The following is a 19001-nucleotide window of genomic DNA, read 5'->3' as shown; positions in this document are numbered from 1 at the left end:
GCCTAGCACAGAACCCTGGGGCATGCCACTCTTAACCTTAGACCAATGTGAAAAAGAGCCATTTATCAATACTGTCTGGACACATTCCTGTAGCAAGTTCTCTATCCTACATCTACAGTATGCCCATAGATTTCAGCTTGTGTATTAAGCGTTTATGTGGTACCGTGTCAAACGCTTTTGCAAAATCCAGATATACCGCATCCACCGGCCTTCCTCCATCCAGAGCTCTACTCACCTCTTCGTAGAATATTAGAAGGTTGGTCTGGACCTTCCTAAATCCATGCTGATTATCACGTATTATACCTTTTTCACAAACAAAATCCACTGCATAGTCCTTTATCATTCCCTCAAACAGTTTGCATACCATTGATGTTAGACTGAACATTCTTTTTTTTTATCCTTCAACCACTGGGGACCCTAGAGAAGGAGTGAGCAGGCCATGTATACAGCCCAAACAACATCAGTTTTGCATGCCTACTTTAAAATAAGTCTGTAGTTTGGCCAAACTGATCAAAGTAACATGTCTCATTTGTTCTATTGAGCTTAAGCAGCATGTACTGTACTCACCTTCTGAACCACTTTCTGGTTTCACTAACTAGGGTCATTTTATATTTTGGGGAAGGGTTAAAAATTCACTTTAAAGGCAAAGTGGAAATAAGTTGTTTTTTTTTTTTTTTTTTTTTTAATTAAAGGTGATATTATGCCACCATGTGTGTTGCAACCTGGGCCACAATAAAAGTGACCTTTTCCCTTCCCCTATGGCTTTGTTCCATCTCTGGAAGAATGGAGATTTCCCTTTGTTTCTGATCTTAAAGAAAGCATTCCCTGCCACCTCTACTGTATAATTATTCTGCTAGGGAGGTGTCTCAACCATTAGAATGCCCAGCGTGACAGGGCTTTGAACATTTGCTAGGGTGCTGGATTTTTATATTTTACCTGCTGTGCATTGTGGTTCCTTTTTTCTAATCCCTTTCCTTCGGTATTCCGGTTTCCTCCAACACTCCAAAGACATACTGGTAGGTTAATTGGCTTTGGTCTAAATTGGCCCTTGTATGCATGTCAGATAGGGACTAGAGATGCATCGACACCGATACTAGCATTGGCATTGGTGCCGTTACCGTGTATTTGGACAAGTACTTGTACTTGTCCAAGCCAGCCAGGCGGCGAGTCATTACATGCTGTCCAGCTTCCTGATTGGCCGGGGAGCAGTCTCCATGCTCCCCCGTCACAAGGGAGCATGGAGCTTGCTTCCTGGCCAACCAGGAAGCAGGGGAGTGGGTAATGACTCGCCCCCTGGCTTCCTGATTGGCCGGGAAGCCAGCTCCATGCTCCCACGTCACTTGGTGATGAGGGAGCATGGAGCCGGCTTCACAGCCTATCAGGAAGCTGGGCGGCGTGTAATGATTTGCCACTCAGCTTCCTGATTGATTTAGTAATTACACACTGCCCGGCTTCCTTATTGGGACTTCCAGTATTGGTATTCTGTATCCGTGAGTACCAAAAAAAAAATATTGGTACTCAAACACGATACCGAAAAACTGGTATCGGTGCATCCCTAATAGGGGCCATAGGTTGTAAGCTCCTTGAGGGCATGCACTGATGTGAATGTGTACTATGTAAATTGTTGGTGCTATATAAATACCAATACTAAATAAATAAATAAATAAATTGTTTTTTCACGTTGTGACCTAGGGGTGAGAAGATGGCAGCACAGCGAGCTGCGGGGGAAAGAAGCATTCCTGCAGGGAGCTTTAATCTTTATTTCTATGTCACCTGGCAGGGTGGCTTTAATGATGGTTTTACCCAACATTTATTATGTTTATGCTTTTTGAAAAGTAACACACACAACACGGTTTGGCAATCGGCAGTACAACGTGATGTGTCCTGCTAGTTTTACACAATGTTATATTGTAGACAAAACGTGCTTCTTACTCTCAAGGGCACTTGAGACCTGCTGCTTTAAGGATTACGACAGGTATTCATAGTGCTTAATGGCTGGAGTGCAAAGCAGTAACCTGCTTAATTGCCTTATGAATCAGAAACAAAAAATGTTCAAGTGCTTTTTCAATGGTCTCTGGATGCTGTTTGCAAAGCCACTTAAAACATTGTACTTCTTATCTGTCATATTCTATCTATCTATCTATCTATCTATCTATCTATCTATCTATCTATCTATCTATCTATCTATCTATCTATCTATCTATCTATCTATCTATCTGTCTATCCTCTGCAGATTGGAAAATACACTGAGTAGCCAGATTATTATGACCACCCCATCAGTACTTCGTTGGGCCACGAGATGACTTCGTTGGGCCGCCTCGTGACTCCACAAGATGTTGAAAGGTGATGCGAGGAATCTGACACTGCACTGTTGCCCTTCTGTTGTCTTGTACCAGTCTTGCCACTCTCCGTTCTGCCCTAACATTGACTAGTCGCTGACGGCCACAATTCGCACGTTCAGACCCAGATTTTCGGCTGACAGTCCAGTCTTTAACACTTTAACAACAGCTGCTCTTGAACATTTAACACATTCTGCTGTTTTGCTGATCCTCGCTCCATGGCTCCGAGCGCCAACAATCATCCCACTTTCAAAGGCTGGTAAATCGCGTTGTTTATAATGTAAATGGTAATGGTCTGGCCCTCTAGCAACTTCAGCGCGAAATTATAGCTAATTATAGCTAATTTGCCTACAAACGTCAGGTGGTCACAATAATCTGGCCACTCAGTGTATATGTATTTATTAAGAAGAATTAAGAAAATTGCAGTTCTGATTTCTGTTCCTCCTTGAAAGGTGGATTGTGGTTTTGCAGGACACAAGGACAGGATATTTTGGGAGGTTTAGAGCGGTGTACTCTACATAGTTACATAAGGTTGAATAAAGACATATGTCCATAAAGTCCAACCTATTTTGTGTATGCATTTATGAGCTGGTGTGTGCTTGTATATGAGTCCATGTGTGATTTTTTTTTTAGCATACCTGTACCCCTGAATGTTATGGTCTCCCAGGAACTCGTCCAGGAGTCTCTTGAATGATTCCACACTCTTAGCTGAAATCACTTCATGTGGCAGCGAGTTCCAGACCTTAACCGCTCTAACTGTGAAGAACCCCCTGCGCGGTGACATTTTTTTTCCCACCAATTTTTGGTTGTGCCCTCTGTTCTTTGTTACGGAGCTGACTGTAAACAGTTTGTTACTGAGGTTGCTGTCACCCTTGAATAATTTATACATGAAAATCATGCCCCCCCCCTTAATCTCCTAGCCTCCAACGAGAACATATTTAATTTTAACAACCTTGTTTCATAGTTATAATAAGTTTGGTTGCCCGCCTCTGGACTTTTTCCAGCTCAAGGACATCCTTTCTGAGTATCGGTGACCAAAACTGGACTGCATACTCCAGCTGTGGCCGAACCACTGATCTATAAAGAGGCAAAATTATAGACTTGTCCCTGCAATAGAAATCATAAGCGCATTGTGCCTGACTTACCTTACTCATTGTGCTTGCAAAGCATACTTGTACATCAGGACACACTTACCTAACAAGTGTACCCTTCTCCAGCGCTGTGGAATCAATATTCAGTCCGACTCTTTGTCCCTCATCATCTCTGCCGCCGCCACTTCTGGGTTCCCAGGCATCCTCTTCGGCCATTGGGCAGACATTGATGATATACAGTAGCTCCTGCACCCATGCATACATCCTTCCCAGCATCAGGCCCATTTGCAAGAGAACAGGCTGAATGCGTACACGGCCTAAGGCATCTGCTATACAGCGAACACATAGACTAAAAAATTGCTAGTGGAGAGAGGAAGAATTTTTGGCCGAAAATACTTTGTTTGTCTCTTCTCTCAAAAATCCCTACCTCCCAGTGATTTATTATTATTTTTTAACTTTACTTCTACCTATGCACACTGGATCCATTGTGTTGCGATCCGTTGAATAGGTGTGAGAGGGACCAGTTCACATTGTTCTGTTACGTTGCATTATGTTGCATTCTACATTGCGTAGAACATGTCCTACTTTTTTTCAGCACAACGATACGCAACGGATCCAGACTAGCCCTATTCACACCCATTAATTTTTTGGTGCCCCTCAGTTACCATTTGTTGAAAAACTGATCATGATGCAACGGATCAGAAGGAAATTGGAATGTGCAATTGCAAGTATGGATCCACCGATACCACTGCCGATACTTGGCATTTTCATGAGAACTACCAGGGTTGCAGCTGGGGCCTACAGTAGCTCTGGCGCTCCACCACTGTCCTGAAATCATTAGTCTGTATTGTTTTAGAAAAACTCGACAATAAACAAAAATGTATCAGTACTTGTATCTGTAAGTACTTGGAAAAGTATTAGTACTTGTAAAAATGGTATCGGTGCATCCCTTTATATAAATGTATAAAAAAAAAATTGTACATTAAAACAGAGATGTACAAATCCCAGGAACTCCATGTGCTTCTTACAAATGACAGCTGCCTCCTAACTTATGAATTTTTCTCTAGTCTAGTCTTGGAGCTTGAAAAGTATCTGTACTTGTATTTGTACTTGTGCCGAGTATGGTACTTGGTATTGGTGCATTCCCAAAATGCAAGTCAAAGGACCTTCCGTTGACTTGCAATTTCCTTCTTATTTACAGTAGGTGTGGATGCACCTTAAGCTGTCATTTGATAAGCAGAAGTATCCCCTAAATGAGTCTGATGTCACCCTGGGGGTACATATACCACACACACCGAGAACCATTGCCATGAAGTACAATATAAACTCTTATCATAGAAAAAGCTGCTCAGCAAAGACTCCCACTGTGCCGGCAGAGAAGATGGGTAGCAGTTAGGACTTGCCACAGTATATACAATGCGAGGAGAATGAAAACAAAAACATAAAATATAAAAGCTTATTGATTTCACACGAGAAGGTACTTTATATGAGGATAATGAATACTAATGCTAACTTCTACATGACAATCACATTGATAACAGGTATAAAGCCAATGCGTCGGTTTGGCAGCAAAGGTTGACTCTGCCAAACGTTCCCCGTCTGTCGTTACAGTGTTTGTACAGTTTCATAAAGCATTTTGTAATATATGAATGTCATAAGAAAACAAAGTGTTGTACAGGCTTGATTACGCATGCTGTGCCGTTCCTGTTTTCCATCCATTAACTTTTCAGTGTGTCTTCATTTGGGTATTAAGCTGTAAAATAAAAAAAAAGGCTCATGTTGACAATGTAGAGTAGAGACTTGGAAACAAGTCATGACACTGTCATTCACACCTGTCCTTAATCCTCTATTTTCCCATAAACAATGATATTAGAAGTCAAGGTTACGGGGCTATGCAGAATAATACCCTCATCCTTCCAAGGCTTATGTCATGGCTATTACCACTGGTACTGACACATGAAAGAGGTAGTTATATTGTTTAAACTTGATCATCTAATCTTCTTGTGGCATAATACCTTTTAATGACCTTTTTTACCCTTTTGAACTTTGTGGGTTTTTTTTTTTAAATTGCCGTAGAACTTATTTGACATTAAAAGAGAATCAGAGTTCAGTGACAGGTAGTCTTGTAAGAAAACTAATTTCGCTGATACCTTCTGTGCACTCTCCTGCTGCTTCGTTGGAGAATGGTCTCTTAACCTTGTGAAAGTTCTGTGTCTGATGGTGATGGAGCTTACACAAGGTTATCTTCTTTCTCTTCCACGTCAGATGACAGTGTTCAGACCTTGTAATTGGCCTGATTTTAATTTGCTCAGGCCCGAGAACTACATCTTGGTAAAAGCTCCGGGTATTTATCAAAGCTTCCAACAGGTAAAAGGAGCAGCAAGAGGTACATGAAGAGTAAGTAACAGCGGGGGTGGGGGGTGTTCATGCAAAAGGACCTATTATTGGGCAAAGTGACATATTCTCTTTACTGTAGCCTATTTTTTTTTGTGTGTAAGGCTTAGAACCTTTACTCTCAGCCTCAGATATACTACAAGAAGTAAATATAAAACTTCCCCTAATTAAAGGCAATTCCTTATTTAACACGTGTCCCCAATGAAAGTTATTCCAATAAAAGGTATTCCAATGAAAGTTATTGTGCTTCGATGACACCTATAAAATGTTCAATTTCTCCTCACTTTCTGGTCTGATCACAATGATCACCAGGACACATAGAGAGCATCAATCCGTCCAATGAGGACTTAGTAACAAAGCCCGGATAGAGGTTCTAAACAAGCATTTCTCAACCTTTTTTGTTTCAGTCATATGATTGCATGATTTAAAAGTATGCAAAATCCTGAGGCACGCTAGTCTAAAATGTAAAAATTTAATAAATGACATGTGGTCCTTCCAAAATCCATACCAGACGCTATCTTGGATATTAAAAAATACGAGGTTCCCTCATTCACAGCGGAGTCCTCCCTTCACCTTAGGAGCCCCCTTCACATCAAAGTCCCCTTTCACAACAGAGTCCCCATTTACATCAGGAGACCCTCTTCACATTAGAAGCCCCCTTCACATCAGAGTTCCCCTTTACATCAGGAGCCCCCCTTCACTCCTTTCATATCAGAAGCCTCTCCTTTTATATCAGTTACCCCTCTCACACTAGGAGCCTCCCTTCACATTAGAAGCCCCCTTTACGTCCGAACCCCCTCCATTCATATCAGAGCCCCCCTCTTTCACATCAGAGCGCCCCTCTTTTACATCAGAGCCCCTTCTTCACATGAGCAGTCCCCCTTCACATCAGGAACCCTCTTTACATAAGAAGCTCCCCTTTTACATCAGGGCCCCTCTTTCATATCAGATTCACCCCGTTTTACATAAGAGTTCCCCTCCTTCATATTAAAGTGCTCAGTCCCCCATTCTCATTAGAGTACTACCATCACAGTAAGAGCCCCAGCTGTGGCAGCATGGCAGGGATGGGAGGCTAACTCTAAGACTGCCTGCACCATGGAAAGGCATGACACTGAGGCACCCCTGAGGTAACCAAAAGTCACCCCAGGTGGGCATGGCATCCTAGTTGAGAAAGGCTGTTCTAAACCATCCCCACTATATTCAGAACATTTGTACTTGAGCTCTATTTTAAAGGAACGCTCACTAAACTGTCTGCTCAACAAAACCCCTAAATGGTTCCTAAAGAGCTACAACCTTTTCTGTAAAAGCACCCTGCGGTCTTTTAGCAGATGTGTTGTGTTAAAACGTCACCAGCACATCAGCACGACTTGAATGTCAGTGCAAATCCATTTATTTATGTCAGTCGTCACTCAGAGTGTCATCAAGCACTTTCGGGGCCACGCAGGGTCCTCTTCATCAGGCTCAGATTTGCACTGACATTCAAGTCTCTGTCGTGCTGGTGACGTTTTTACACAAGACTATGCTGAGTGCGGCGCCATCTGCGGTCATTGCAAGCACCCACTAATACGTATGGGAGTTCCGGTAAGGAGTGATACAGGTCCTTGGACAATTGTACTGTTTTAGCAGATGTGGACCCAATCTCTCTATTAAACAACAAGCTGACTAGTGAAACAAAGCCTCTGCTGTCAATAGTTACTGAAATGCCCATTTTGGTGAACCTAGTCCTATTATTTCACGTATTTTATACATATTCATCATGCCATTACCCACCTAGTTCCTCCATCCAGAAGACTACGATAAGTTGCGATCTCAGCCTCAAGACGTGTCTTTAAACTCAAGAGAAGAGTAAATTCTGAGATCTGGTGATTGACATCCCTTCGTGTTTGTTGAAGCATTGACTCAACATGGGTAATGTTTTCTTGCAGGTCTGTCAACTGCATAGCATATTGATCTTTCACATTGCCCAAGGTGGCTTCTGCTGCATTTTTCTGCCAACACAACAATAATAAAGCTATAGGTTAAAAGTACCAGAATAGTAGCTCTATATACTAATGATGAGTGCCTCCATGCATCAGTACAATAAATCTATTGTACAATTAGAGTGACTGTATTACACACATGGACAGCATGTACGTACCGGAGATCTGACTGGGGAACCCTTCAAGTTTATATGCATGAGTGTTTGCTTAAGTACATTACAACATAGAAATGATCTTTTATGGCTCCTGGCAGCAAAGATGGTAAATTTGACAGATTCGTGAAAAAATACCTTCCATGTTGGCAGTGCCTGCAGTCAGACACACGTCAGACTGCAGACAAGGTGCACATCAACACAACTATGTTTACATTGACCTGTGCTTCTAAAAGCAGCACTCAAAGCAGAGAGGTAAGAGGTTATTTTTGCAAAGTTGCTTGTAGGATATGTTAAAAGAACACATGTTTTAGAAGCAAAGCTGATCTTTAAAGCAAGAGGTGTAGTAGCTTAGTGGTTAGTGCTCCTACTGTGCAGCAATGTGGCCATAGGTTCAAGGATACTACATGTGTGGTGTTTGCATGTTCTCCCTGTGTTTATGTGGATCTCATCCCACACTTCAAAGGCATGCTGTTAGGTTAATTGGCTCCTCACTAAATTGCCACAAGTATGTTTGTGGCCATAAATAGAACTCTTTATTCTATATAAATGAATAGTGTAATATATGATTCTGGATAGAAATACAACTCCCCAAACTAGACCTACTTGTTAATGCAGCACCTTTTGTGGTCTTCAACATATGGTCATGTAGCTACACTTGATATGTGGGTACATATATGCATATGAGGTAGGGACCTAAGCTTGTAAGTTCCTTGAGGGCAAGGACTGATGTGAATGTAAAATATGTAGAGGGTGGCATAAATTGTCAGTGATATATAAACATCTGTAATGGCAGAAGTTCACTTACCCTTCTAGCGGACAGCAAGTAAATTCTTTGCTCCAGGCACTGCTGGTATGCAACTTGGTGGTATTGGATTCTATCAGGTCTATTCACAAAAGGGTGAATAGTTTGGAGAAGGCAGGAGAAGGGAACAATCTAGGACAAAATAGCCGATTTGGAAAACTTCTCCAATTCAGCTCACTTTCCAGTTCAGCTATGTTGTCCTAGATTGTTCCCTTCTCCAAACTCTTCACCCTTTTGTGAATAGACCCCTACGTCTCCCTCTGCTCACCATGGTTCCTTCCACCAGCCGCTTTGTCCTGCAGTGACGTATTGGCCAGTGGAAGCAACCACACCAAGGTGTGGGGACATACCCAGAAGTGTAAGTGTAGCATAACAGTGGCACCAGGAACTTTGCAATAGAGTAAAGAATTCACCTGCCTCCCACCAGTCAGGTATGTATACAACTTTTTGCGATAGCAACTTTAAGGAGTTGTCACATGATGGAAAAACTTTCTTCCAGTTAGCCGTTTGTCAGAATTAATTTTCTCTCTGATTCCTAGAATGCAAACACGAAGCTGGGTGTGGATATTTGCAACACAATTTCATAGATAATGCAATATCATTGTCCGGGTTTGTGTCATCAGTTATGACTAAATAGATGGAAAAATTACAATGAATAATGACATTACTCAAACAAATAATATGATGGACAAAATGCTTTTTTTTTCATATTTAAGGTAGACCAGACCAGAAGATTCTTTATGGAATCCAAACTCTTTGCTGCTCACAATGTTAACTTGTCAAAAAAGAAAAAAGGGTAAAAAAAGAAGGTAACTACTAAATCCCACCAAAAAAAATATTTTTATTAGGGTAGGAAAGGCTATAACTTCCCTTACTTTTTTTTTTACACTTAACTTTATTGCTATCACATAGGGGGCTAAGAAACTCCCTATGTAATAGCACAGATACAGTGACAGGTCCTATTAAAGGAGACATCAGGGATTTTTAGCTGTCCCTCCAGCGCTGGTGCTGGTCTCAGATCCAGCGCTGACTCCACTGTCCTCTTCTCTGATGTCCTACGGAGTCTTTGCAGGTGCACGCTGCTCCATAGACTTACCATGTGTCTCTCCTCGTCTCCCAGCCGAACATCTGAACTGAGCATGCACCCGCCCCAAGATCCTTTGCAGCCACCCAAGAAATTTTCAGTTGTTCAGACAGGAGCGCGCGTCGGAGACACAGGTAAGTTAATTAACCCTTTGAAAAAGTTTTTATTTTATCGTTTTGCATATATCTACTGCTTGCTAGCAGTAGATATATGCAAAAACAAATTAGGGTTTAATAACCCTTTAATACACATTCTGGGTCCAGTGATCGAAGGGGAGATCAGCTGGTAAAAGTGTGCTTATTTCCCTTTGATCCAGCCACAGAGACCCGCTGTGCTGGTCCCAGGCCCGCACAGACAGTGGAGCCCAGCATAGCCGGTGGCAGTGGTGGAGCGGGGCACACCCCCAGGCACCATACAAGCAATCGGTGGGCTCTTTAGCTGCCCGAATGCTTGTATGCAACAGCCTTCATCACCTGTACACAATGTGTGCAGTTTCCTGCTCATGCACTTGCAGGGGCACGCACGAACAGGGTGGCAGAAAAGGTCATTTAAAAATGCCCACCCACTTTCAAACTGTGCCATCTGGCTATTTATTTACAATTAGCCAGATATCAAGTGGTTAAAAGATAAAAATAACAAAATGAGCTTGTACTGGAATATTCAATTTCAGTTAGAGATTTCCTTTTTTTCCCACTAGATATCCTCAATCTGATGGACAGCTTTACTCAATCCACTTCCTCTGAGCTCAGCTCATCCTGAACTCTACATGTGCTGATTCTCCCCCTTACACTATGGCTCTGCTGTACAAGGACTGCAATAGGCTGACATCAGGTCACATTCAGGTACTTACCGTACATTGCTTGCATTTAAAACTGACTACAAAGCTGCATTAGTTTATATCTTTTATGTCTGCCTGGAGTTCAGCCAAAATCATTGGGATGAAGTGAGAACTACAATCAGGCTTTTTATTGCCATGCATAACTTCCTCTCCGATGACCCCCATTCCCCTTATATCTTGTACTGGTGTTCCAGGGGTTTCACGCCAATGGAGTCATAGTAGGGTTGCCACCTTTTCTTCAAATGAAACCTGAACACTCTAGCGCTGTGCACGACAATGTTTTTTTTTAATATAGAGGAGAGAGCAAGGAGAAGGAGTAAAGAGACCATCTATAGAGGACTACAAACCCCAGCAATACATTATACAGCAATACAAAATAATATAAAGCTACATGCTCTGTGTCGTTCTGGGTTGGTGCCCTGATGTCTCCAGGTGGCCTGTGGCCTGTGAGGCTCTCAGATGGGCTGTCTGGGCTATGTTGTCTCACCAGGGGTCCACAGGCGGGCAGCATGGTGTCAGGGAGTCGGAGGAGGAGCAGTCACAGATGCGGCTTCCGAGGTCCTCGGCAAGTGCGATTTTGGGCTGCTGCATCTGCCTGAAACCCGGATCTTCCTCTGAGCTGTGGGCACTGTAAACAGGCACAGGCTGCCTGCATCTTTGAGGAAGATCCGGGTTCAGGCCGTTGCAGCTGCCCGAGATGTCGCTTGCCAGTGTCGGCTCTGAGTGTCTTGTGTCCGGGTGCCCGCTGGCTGGGCACCCAGACACAAGACTCCAAAACTGGACTGTCCGGGTGAAAACTGGACGGGTGGCAACCCTGAGTCATAGGCAGCAAGAAAAACTTGATATAGACTTTCCTCACTCCATTAAAAACTAAAAAGAATCTGACAGCGGTTATGCTTTGAAGTGTAGGTCAAGCCAAAATCTTTTTTTCTAGTTTTGAATAGAGTGCAGAAAGATTAGAATCCCTAGTTTTTACTGATATCGTTGCTTACTGTGTCTGCTTTCACTTCCTGTTGTGTTTACAGTACAGAAAGTAAAGGTAAATCTCCCCATGACATGGGTTTTATCTAGGGATGCACCGATACCAATATTTTGGTACCGAGTACGATAATTTTTTTACGGTACTCGCCGATACCAATTACCGGGTACCGGAAGTCCGATTCAGGAAGCCAGGTGGCGTGTAATGACACCTGGTTTCCTGATTAGCCGATAAGCCGGGCAGCGTGTAAAGACTTGCCACCCAGCTTCCCGATTAACAAGAAAGTCTGTCCCCTCTCATCTCAGCATGTCCAGCCTGTCACCTCCGGGGCCTCTCCAGCCAGGAGCGACCTTCCTCCGGTACCCAGCCTGAGCCGTCTTGCTGGCCAATCATGGAAGCTGGGCGACGTGTAATGACGTGGTGCCCTGCTTTCTGATTGGCTGGGAGGCCGGCTCCATGCTCTCTTGTCATGAGATGATGAGGGAGCATGAAGCCGGCTTCCTGGGCCAATCAGAATACCGGGCGCTGCGTCGGCTCCAAGCACTCTCATCACAAGTGACGAGAGAGCATGGAGCCGCCTCCCGGCCAATCAGGAAACCAGGCAGCGTGTAATGACACGCTGCCCGGCTTCCTGATACAGGAAGTATCGGGCTAGGCATCGGAGCATTTATACTCGGTATTGGCACCGATATTGATACTAGTATCGGTATCAGTGCATCCTTCATTTTATCCCTTCTCTACTACTGTATATCAAAGATTTAAAAAACTTTAGTTTTAGATATACTTTAACAACAGACTGAGTTTTCTATTGCCACCAATCAGATTCTAGTTTTCTGACAGAATTTGAAAGCCTGCAAATGATTGGTGGGTGACAATTTGACTTGGTGGATAAACTTTGATTAAAAAAAGAGACTGAATATGAGGAGCTTTCTGATATTTAGATGCCCCCATGGTACCAGAGCCATGGAAAACAATGTAAAGTTTATTTTCCAGACCTTTAATTTGTAACAATGCAGAGAAGATTATGTATACCACATTATGTCTGAAAGAATCATTACCTTGCTAAATTCAGCCTGAGAGTGTATTTCCAGATTTTGCACAGTTTGCTTGACCTCTGTTAAATCCTTCCTGTATTTCTCTAGCTCTGTGGTATTGACGTGCACCTCCTCATTCCAATCTTCTAACTGAAAATACATGATCGCATAGCTAGTCAGGTTAAAAAAGACACAAGTCCATCGAGTTCAACCAATAAAAAACAATTAATAAAATAAATCAAATAAAAACCCCCATCAACATAATTCTATACCCACAGCTGACCCAGAGGAAGGCAAAAATAAATCCTTCTAAAGCATGGGACAATTTGCCAATCAGATATTCTCTGCATCAACAGCCTCTTGTGTTATTACTTTTAAAATGTTAACATCTAGTATTATTTTGTGCATTTAGGAATGCATCTAGGTTTTTCTTTAAACATTCAACTGAGCTAGCTGGAGCTAGTTCCTGAGGAAGTCTACTCCACAGTTTTACAGTTCTTATTGTGAAGAAGCCTTTGCGTACATAGAGGTTAAACCTTTTTTCCTGCCCCTGTGTCCTTTGTAATGGCGAGAGTGAATAACTGCACCAAGTTTACTATATGGACCATTTATGGACCATTTATGTTTTCATACATGGTGATCATATCCCAATTTAAAAACCTCTTCCCAAAGGAGAACTAATTCAGTTTAGTTAACCTCTTCTTCAAGCGAAGTCCTTGCTTCTTCTTGCTTCTTGCTCCATGCTGCGTATCAGTTTAGCTGTTCTTCTCTGCACTCCCCAGTTTCACAACATCCTCTTAGTGAACTGGTGCCCAAAACTGGACCGCATTTTCCAGATGAGGTCTTACTAATGGGGCAAGATTATGTCTCCCTCTGGACTTTATACTTCTTGTAATACAAGAAAGTAGTTTGCTTGCTTTAGAAACTGCAGCTTGACATTACAAGCTATTATGATCTACCAGAACACCCAGATCCCTCTGGATTATTGACTCCCCTGTTATACTCCCCCTAAAGTGTACGATGAATGCATATTTACTCCCCAAGTGCACATCTTTACATTTATTAACATTCATTTTCATTTGCCACATTGTTGCCCACTTAAACAGTGAATTCAAGTCTAATTGTAAGTTGCAGATGTCTTGTAAGGATTGCATCTCACTACATAGCTTGGTGTCATCTTCAGACAGAGAAATTGTACTTTTAATCTGTTTCAGGGGTAGGCAACCACAAAAACAAGAACTACAATTTCTATCATGTCTCTGCTTTTGGGAGTCATGTCTGTGGCTGTCCGAGCAGTGGTGGAACAATCACCATAGCGACCCAGGCGGCCGCTATGGGGCCCAGAGCACAGGGGGGCCCAGCCAGGATGAGGAACAAAGAGGTCCCCCTGATGCCATGCGGGTCGCTATGGCATCTAAGGCTGCTGGATGTCACTGGTGGCTGTGAACAACCTGTCAGTGATCTGTGCAGCGGCGCGTTCCTCCTCATAGCCACCTCTGAGTCAGTGACAGCCAGCAGCTGCGCTGGTAGAGGCAGGGCCCGACATCAGCAGCGGAGGAGGAGGCGGGGCCCAGTGACGGAGGAGGAGGCGGGACCCTCCAGTGACCGCAGAGGAGGAGGAGGCGGACAGCAGATTGGGGCTGACAGGTAAGAGGTGGGCAGGGGTGTGACCAGTGGAGGATAGAGAGTCTATGGTGAGCTCTGCAGGGTCACTCTCAGATGGGCTGTTTGGGACATCAGGTGGGCTGTGCATGGTGCGTAACTAGAAATTACAGGGCCCCATAGAAAATTTTGCTATGGGGCCTTGTGATTTCTAGTTACGCCCCAGTGTCAGAGCTTTGCAATGCCTCCCAGGGCTTGTGGTTCACAACAGCTGAGTGCCAAGGTTGCCTACCCTTGCTCTATATCATTTATAAATAGGTTACAAAGTAAGGATCCCATCATTGAACTTTGGGGTTCTCCATTAACAACCTTAGACTATTCAGAGTATGAATCTTTAATCACTACTCTCTGAATACGGTCATTAAAGGAGAACTATGAGGTGAGTGCTTTTCACTCACCTCATAGTTCTAGCCGACCTGTGACAATGAGACTGTCACAGGTCGGCTCAGTAGATCGGGAAGTGAGCGAACACATACCGGCGTTCGCTCACTTTTCGATCCTGTCACGGCCCTCTGCCGTGACAGGGGAGGGGCTGGATTCCCCGCTCCGATCCTCCAGCGCTGACTGGCGGAACGGACGGGGGAGGGGGCGAGTACAGCTGTCTCTGCCTCTAGATAGGCAGAGCCAGCTGTCATTCACGCAGCTGGGCGGATCCAGACATAATTGTCGGGATCCACTTCAGCTGTGGCATCTCAATATACCGCGAATTGTAGCTCGCGGTATACTGCGGCCTCTCAGTATACCGCGAGTTGTAGCTCGCGGTATACTGATCTTAGGGTGACGGGAGGATGCTAGTTTGTGTCCTCCCGTTACCCTAAGGAGAACTATGGGGAAAGCCCTAACCCCATAGTTCTCCTTTAAGCCAGTGTTCCATGAATTTTTGCCGGCCTTAGGGCCAAACTTCCACATTAGTCATCTGAATTAAAAAAACAAAAAGGATGATATTGTAATCCAACAACTGGACTTCATGTTTGCTGTGTTTGCTCAGTGGTATACCTACTAGTCCATTAATTCTATTGTTCTTTCTAATTTATTGTGAGCATCCTAGTCCTTGGATCTAGCAGGCATTTAATGCTGAACTCCAAAAAATACCATCTACACAGCAAGCCCATGTATTCCAGGGAATTTACAGATGTCTCTTAAATATTCTAGGGTATTGTATAGCTGAAGTTTTGCCCTTAAAAGCTCTCTGTCACTGAACAAAAAAATGCTGTCAGGGATTTGGAGGCTGCTTCGGGTATGTGCAAACACCTTTAAAAGCCCATACTTTTTTATGATATTTAGTATGCTTTTTATCACTCCTGTTTCTTGTAACAATGTATGTATATTTACAGTATACTCTTGAATTCCTTAGGGCTTAATAATACTTAATTGGTGTGTTGTGGTGTGTTAATGAATAAGCATTAACAATGGAGGGTTATGCAAAAACATGTGTAGCATTCAGGCAGCCCATTTTTTTAACGTGGCAAAGCACACCATATGTCAAGTTCAGTGTGGTGGGCTACAGTGTGGGTGAATGATCTAGTGTTTTATTAGTATACTCGGGTTTCACTTCACAGTATACATATTCCCATGTTTTACAGGGCATTATTCCAATGCATGAGTGTAAATAGGTCCTAAGAGAAATAGACAAAGCATGCTTGCAGCCAATAATCTGCTGAGACAGTAATTCTTTTTTTTTTCTAATCTGCTACTTTTAATATTAAGGCTGGGTTCACACCTAGGCGTATTGCAAAAGCGCGTCTGTCGCGCGTTTTTTTTTACCGCGATTCGCGGTAAAAAAGACGCGCGACCGTCGCACGATTCCAAAGGCTACTTGACTGTATTCCAATGGAAAACGCCCTACAAAACGGCCCAAAGTAGTGCCTGTACCTTTTCAGGCGTGGGCCGTTTTGTAGCGCGTTCGGGACGGGCGGAAATACGGCAAGGTGGGAACGAGTCCATTGACTCCAATGCAATTTATATTTTTGAGCGTTTTGTAGAGCGTTCTTCGAGCGTAGAACGCGCTACAAAACGTTCAGGTGTGAACGAGGGCTTATTGCTAATGACCTCCTTACCTTCTTATCAAACCAGAACTTTGCCTCCAGTCTCTGTTTTTCAATCATCTTCGCATACTGCTCTCTCATATCCTCCATGGCTTTTCCAAGGTTTACAGTTGGAGCAACATCCACTTCAACATCAACGGAACCAGAAGATTGCTTACGGATTTCATTTACCTCCTGCATAGGGTGAAATATATCATTCAGAATGGCTTATGAGAAGACACCAATGAGGCTATGCAGAACCCACCAATTCATTAAGATATGCAGTACGGCCTCACTCTAATTTCAAAATATATTCAGAATGCAACTGTTTTATGTTTGGAGAAAATGTTCCTCCAATCAGGAAAAAGATTACTTGTGGTTGGTGCATGAAGGTCATTCCATGGAGGGCTGCGAGAGTGAGATATTCCACTGTGGGCTGAAGACAACCAAGCATGTTATATGATGACTCACCAGAGTTTCCTGGTCTTGAGAAGAACATGTGGTGGGGGCTGTCTTTCCCAGGGATGCCCTGGCTCATAGGGATGCTGAAGACACTTTGATGTTTTAAGGCTGGCCGAAGGCTAGCCTTGATTTGTGGGAGGAGGCACGGCACGGCTCACAGGGGATTCACGTCGGCGGGTCACGAACGTCCCCACTCGCCCATTCCCCTTGGTTTCATTCATTTCATTCATTTCATTTACAATCAGAGTATGCCCCCTTTTAGGCATACTGACCTGAGAAGGCCAAGGCACACCACAGGCCATTGGGGGGGAGGGGGGGGGCGGGGTATCGGACCACAAACAAGAATTGTTACATTGCAATAGATGCTTCAACCACAGTTAAGCAACATGCTGTTCGAGTGAGTGTCTTATCTCCTGGTCAAGATGTTATATTCTACTTTCAGAAGATTTCAGTAAATGTTTGGAGCATAAAGCAATGTATGTGTGACCCTTGTATCCAGCAGAGAAGAGACAGGACATACCCTTTATGAATCATAAATTAATGGAAACTGGGATCGATTACAGATTACTCTAACATAGGCATATTAGGGCGTGTATCCCCAATGGGGATCGGATGCCTCACTTAGTGAAGAACATGGGGTGTTGGCGTAGACGGAGTCCTCTGCTGGGACCTCTGGACTTCACTCCTGTGTCGCCCTGGCCTTTTTCCATCGCCAAGTGCTCACCGTACCTAACGTGCTTGGACAGCTGTCCTTTTGCATGCTAAACGAGGGGGTGGCCCTTGTGGATCGCTTCCCTCGTTACTGAGGTATCGGCGGATGGGGATTGCAGGACGCATGCACGGCTTACCGGAGCATGCGCAAATGTGAGTCCACATCGCCGATCGGCGCCTGGAACACCTGTGTCCGGTGCGTCCAACTCGGCGTTGGGGGTTACTTAAGGGGAGGGATGTCACTGGGGCCAGTGCAGAGAGCGTACCATTTGGAGCTGAGAGCTGAGGACAGCACACCCTTATACACTTCGGATTAGAATTAGGTAATTTCCCTTCCCCCTCTTTTGTTCATTTTGGGTTTTTTTGTTTTTTTTTGTTTTTTTGGTTGTCACTTATTTGAGGCATTGATTTTTGTTGCTGTGCTCCAATTAGTGGGGAATCGACACACCTAACAGCAGTGTTCATCAGTATTCATCAGTATATATACATCCCATTTGGGATTTGGGAAACACACATGCAGCTGCCATGCTCTAGACTGCAGACACACACATATATATGTGATACACATTCACTAACAGCAATTGACTTTCACCTAAGGAAACGTAGGAGCAATTTTTCACGTATATATGTGAGTATATATTTATATATTTATTTTCTTCACTCACATCACTTATCCTTGAAAGAAGGTATTATTGCACTAAGTCCATACAAACACATGCCTATTCATAGAACATGGCACACTTAAAAGGTTGTATAGAGTAGTAGCCAACACTGGCTAGACCACATATATGTGTGTGTGTGTATGTATGTATGTGCATGTATATATAATATATATATGTATATGTGTGTGTGTATGTATATGTATACATATATATATTCAAACTAAGTTATTTTGCAATTTGCACAATGTCACTCACTGGATCTATCAAATAACAAGCAATATCATTAGTTGATCTTTGCTATATGCTCTCTACAGGTCACCGCTCCGATTGGGATCTGGCTCTCTTGCAGTGCCTAGGGCATTCCTTCCTTTGAGGCCCGGGGTCCCGGTAGAGATGATGGACGGTATGTGATGGCAGGGCTAGATTTAGCCACCCACCTCATCCCAGTCCTCCTCATGTCGACCCACCTCCAGGTGCTCCATACAGGTGAGTACCAGACACCTGCCCCGTGTGTGGTTTTCCGCACATGGGGGTTAATTCCAGCAATGTGTTCCCCCACTTAACATAGGCACTACAGCAAGATGGGCATGCCCAAACTAAGGAAATACAATAACCTTATGTACAATTTCCATTTAATAGATGAATCCTATCCCCTGAAGAAGCTTGAAAGGCGAAACGCGTAGGGATGAATGTTGATATACATACTTTGGAGATTACACAATGAATGCATCAATTGGAATCAATCACGGCTGATATGTATCAGAATTTTATTTTATTAAATCAAT

At 43.5% G+C, this 19001-nt stretch overlaps 1 protein-coding gene across 1 annotated transcript in view; it reads right to left on the bottom strand.

Annotated features, from left to right (window-relative positions):
• Window positions 1-19001, bottom strand: part of LOC108787105 (keratin, type I cytoskeletal 19-like) — a 40034-nt gene that overhangs the window by 3417 nt on the left and 17616 nt on the right. The window contains exons 4-6 of the mRNA XM_018556562.1: window positions 16415-16576; window positions 12720-12845; window positions 7595-7812 (exon numbers count right to left, since the gene is read on the bottom strand). Of these exons, the coding sequence (XP_018412064.1) occupies window positions 7595-7812; window positions 12720-12845; window positions 16415-16576 (506 nt within the window). The remainder of the gene's footprint in view (window positions 1-7594; window positions 7813-12719; window positions 12846-16414; window positions 16577-19001) is intronic.

This window comes from Nanorana parkeri, unplaced genomic scaffold (assembly GCF_000935625.1).
Source record: "Nanorana parkeri isolate BGI_ZX_2015 unplaced genomic scaffold, ASM93562v1 scaffold242, whole genome shotgun sequence".
Taxonomy (NCBI): Eukaryota; Metazoa; Chordata; class Amphibia; order Anura; family Dicroglossidae; genus Nanorana; species Nanorana parkeri.
This window is presented reverse-complemented; position numbering and strand designations above follow the sequence as displayed.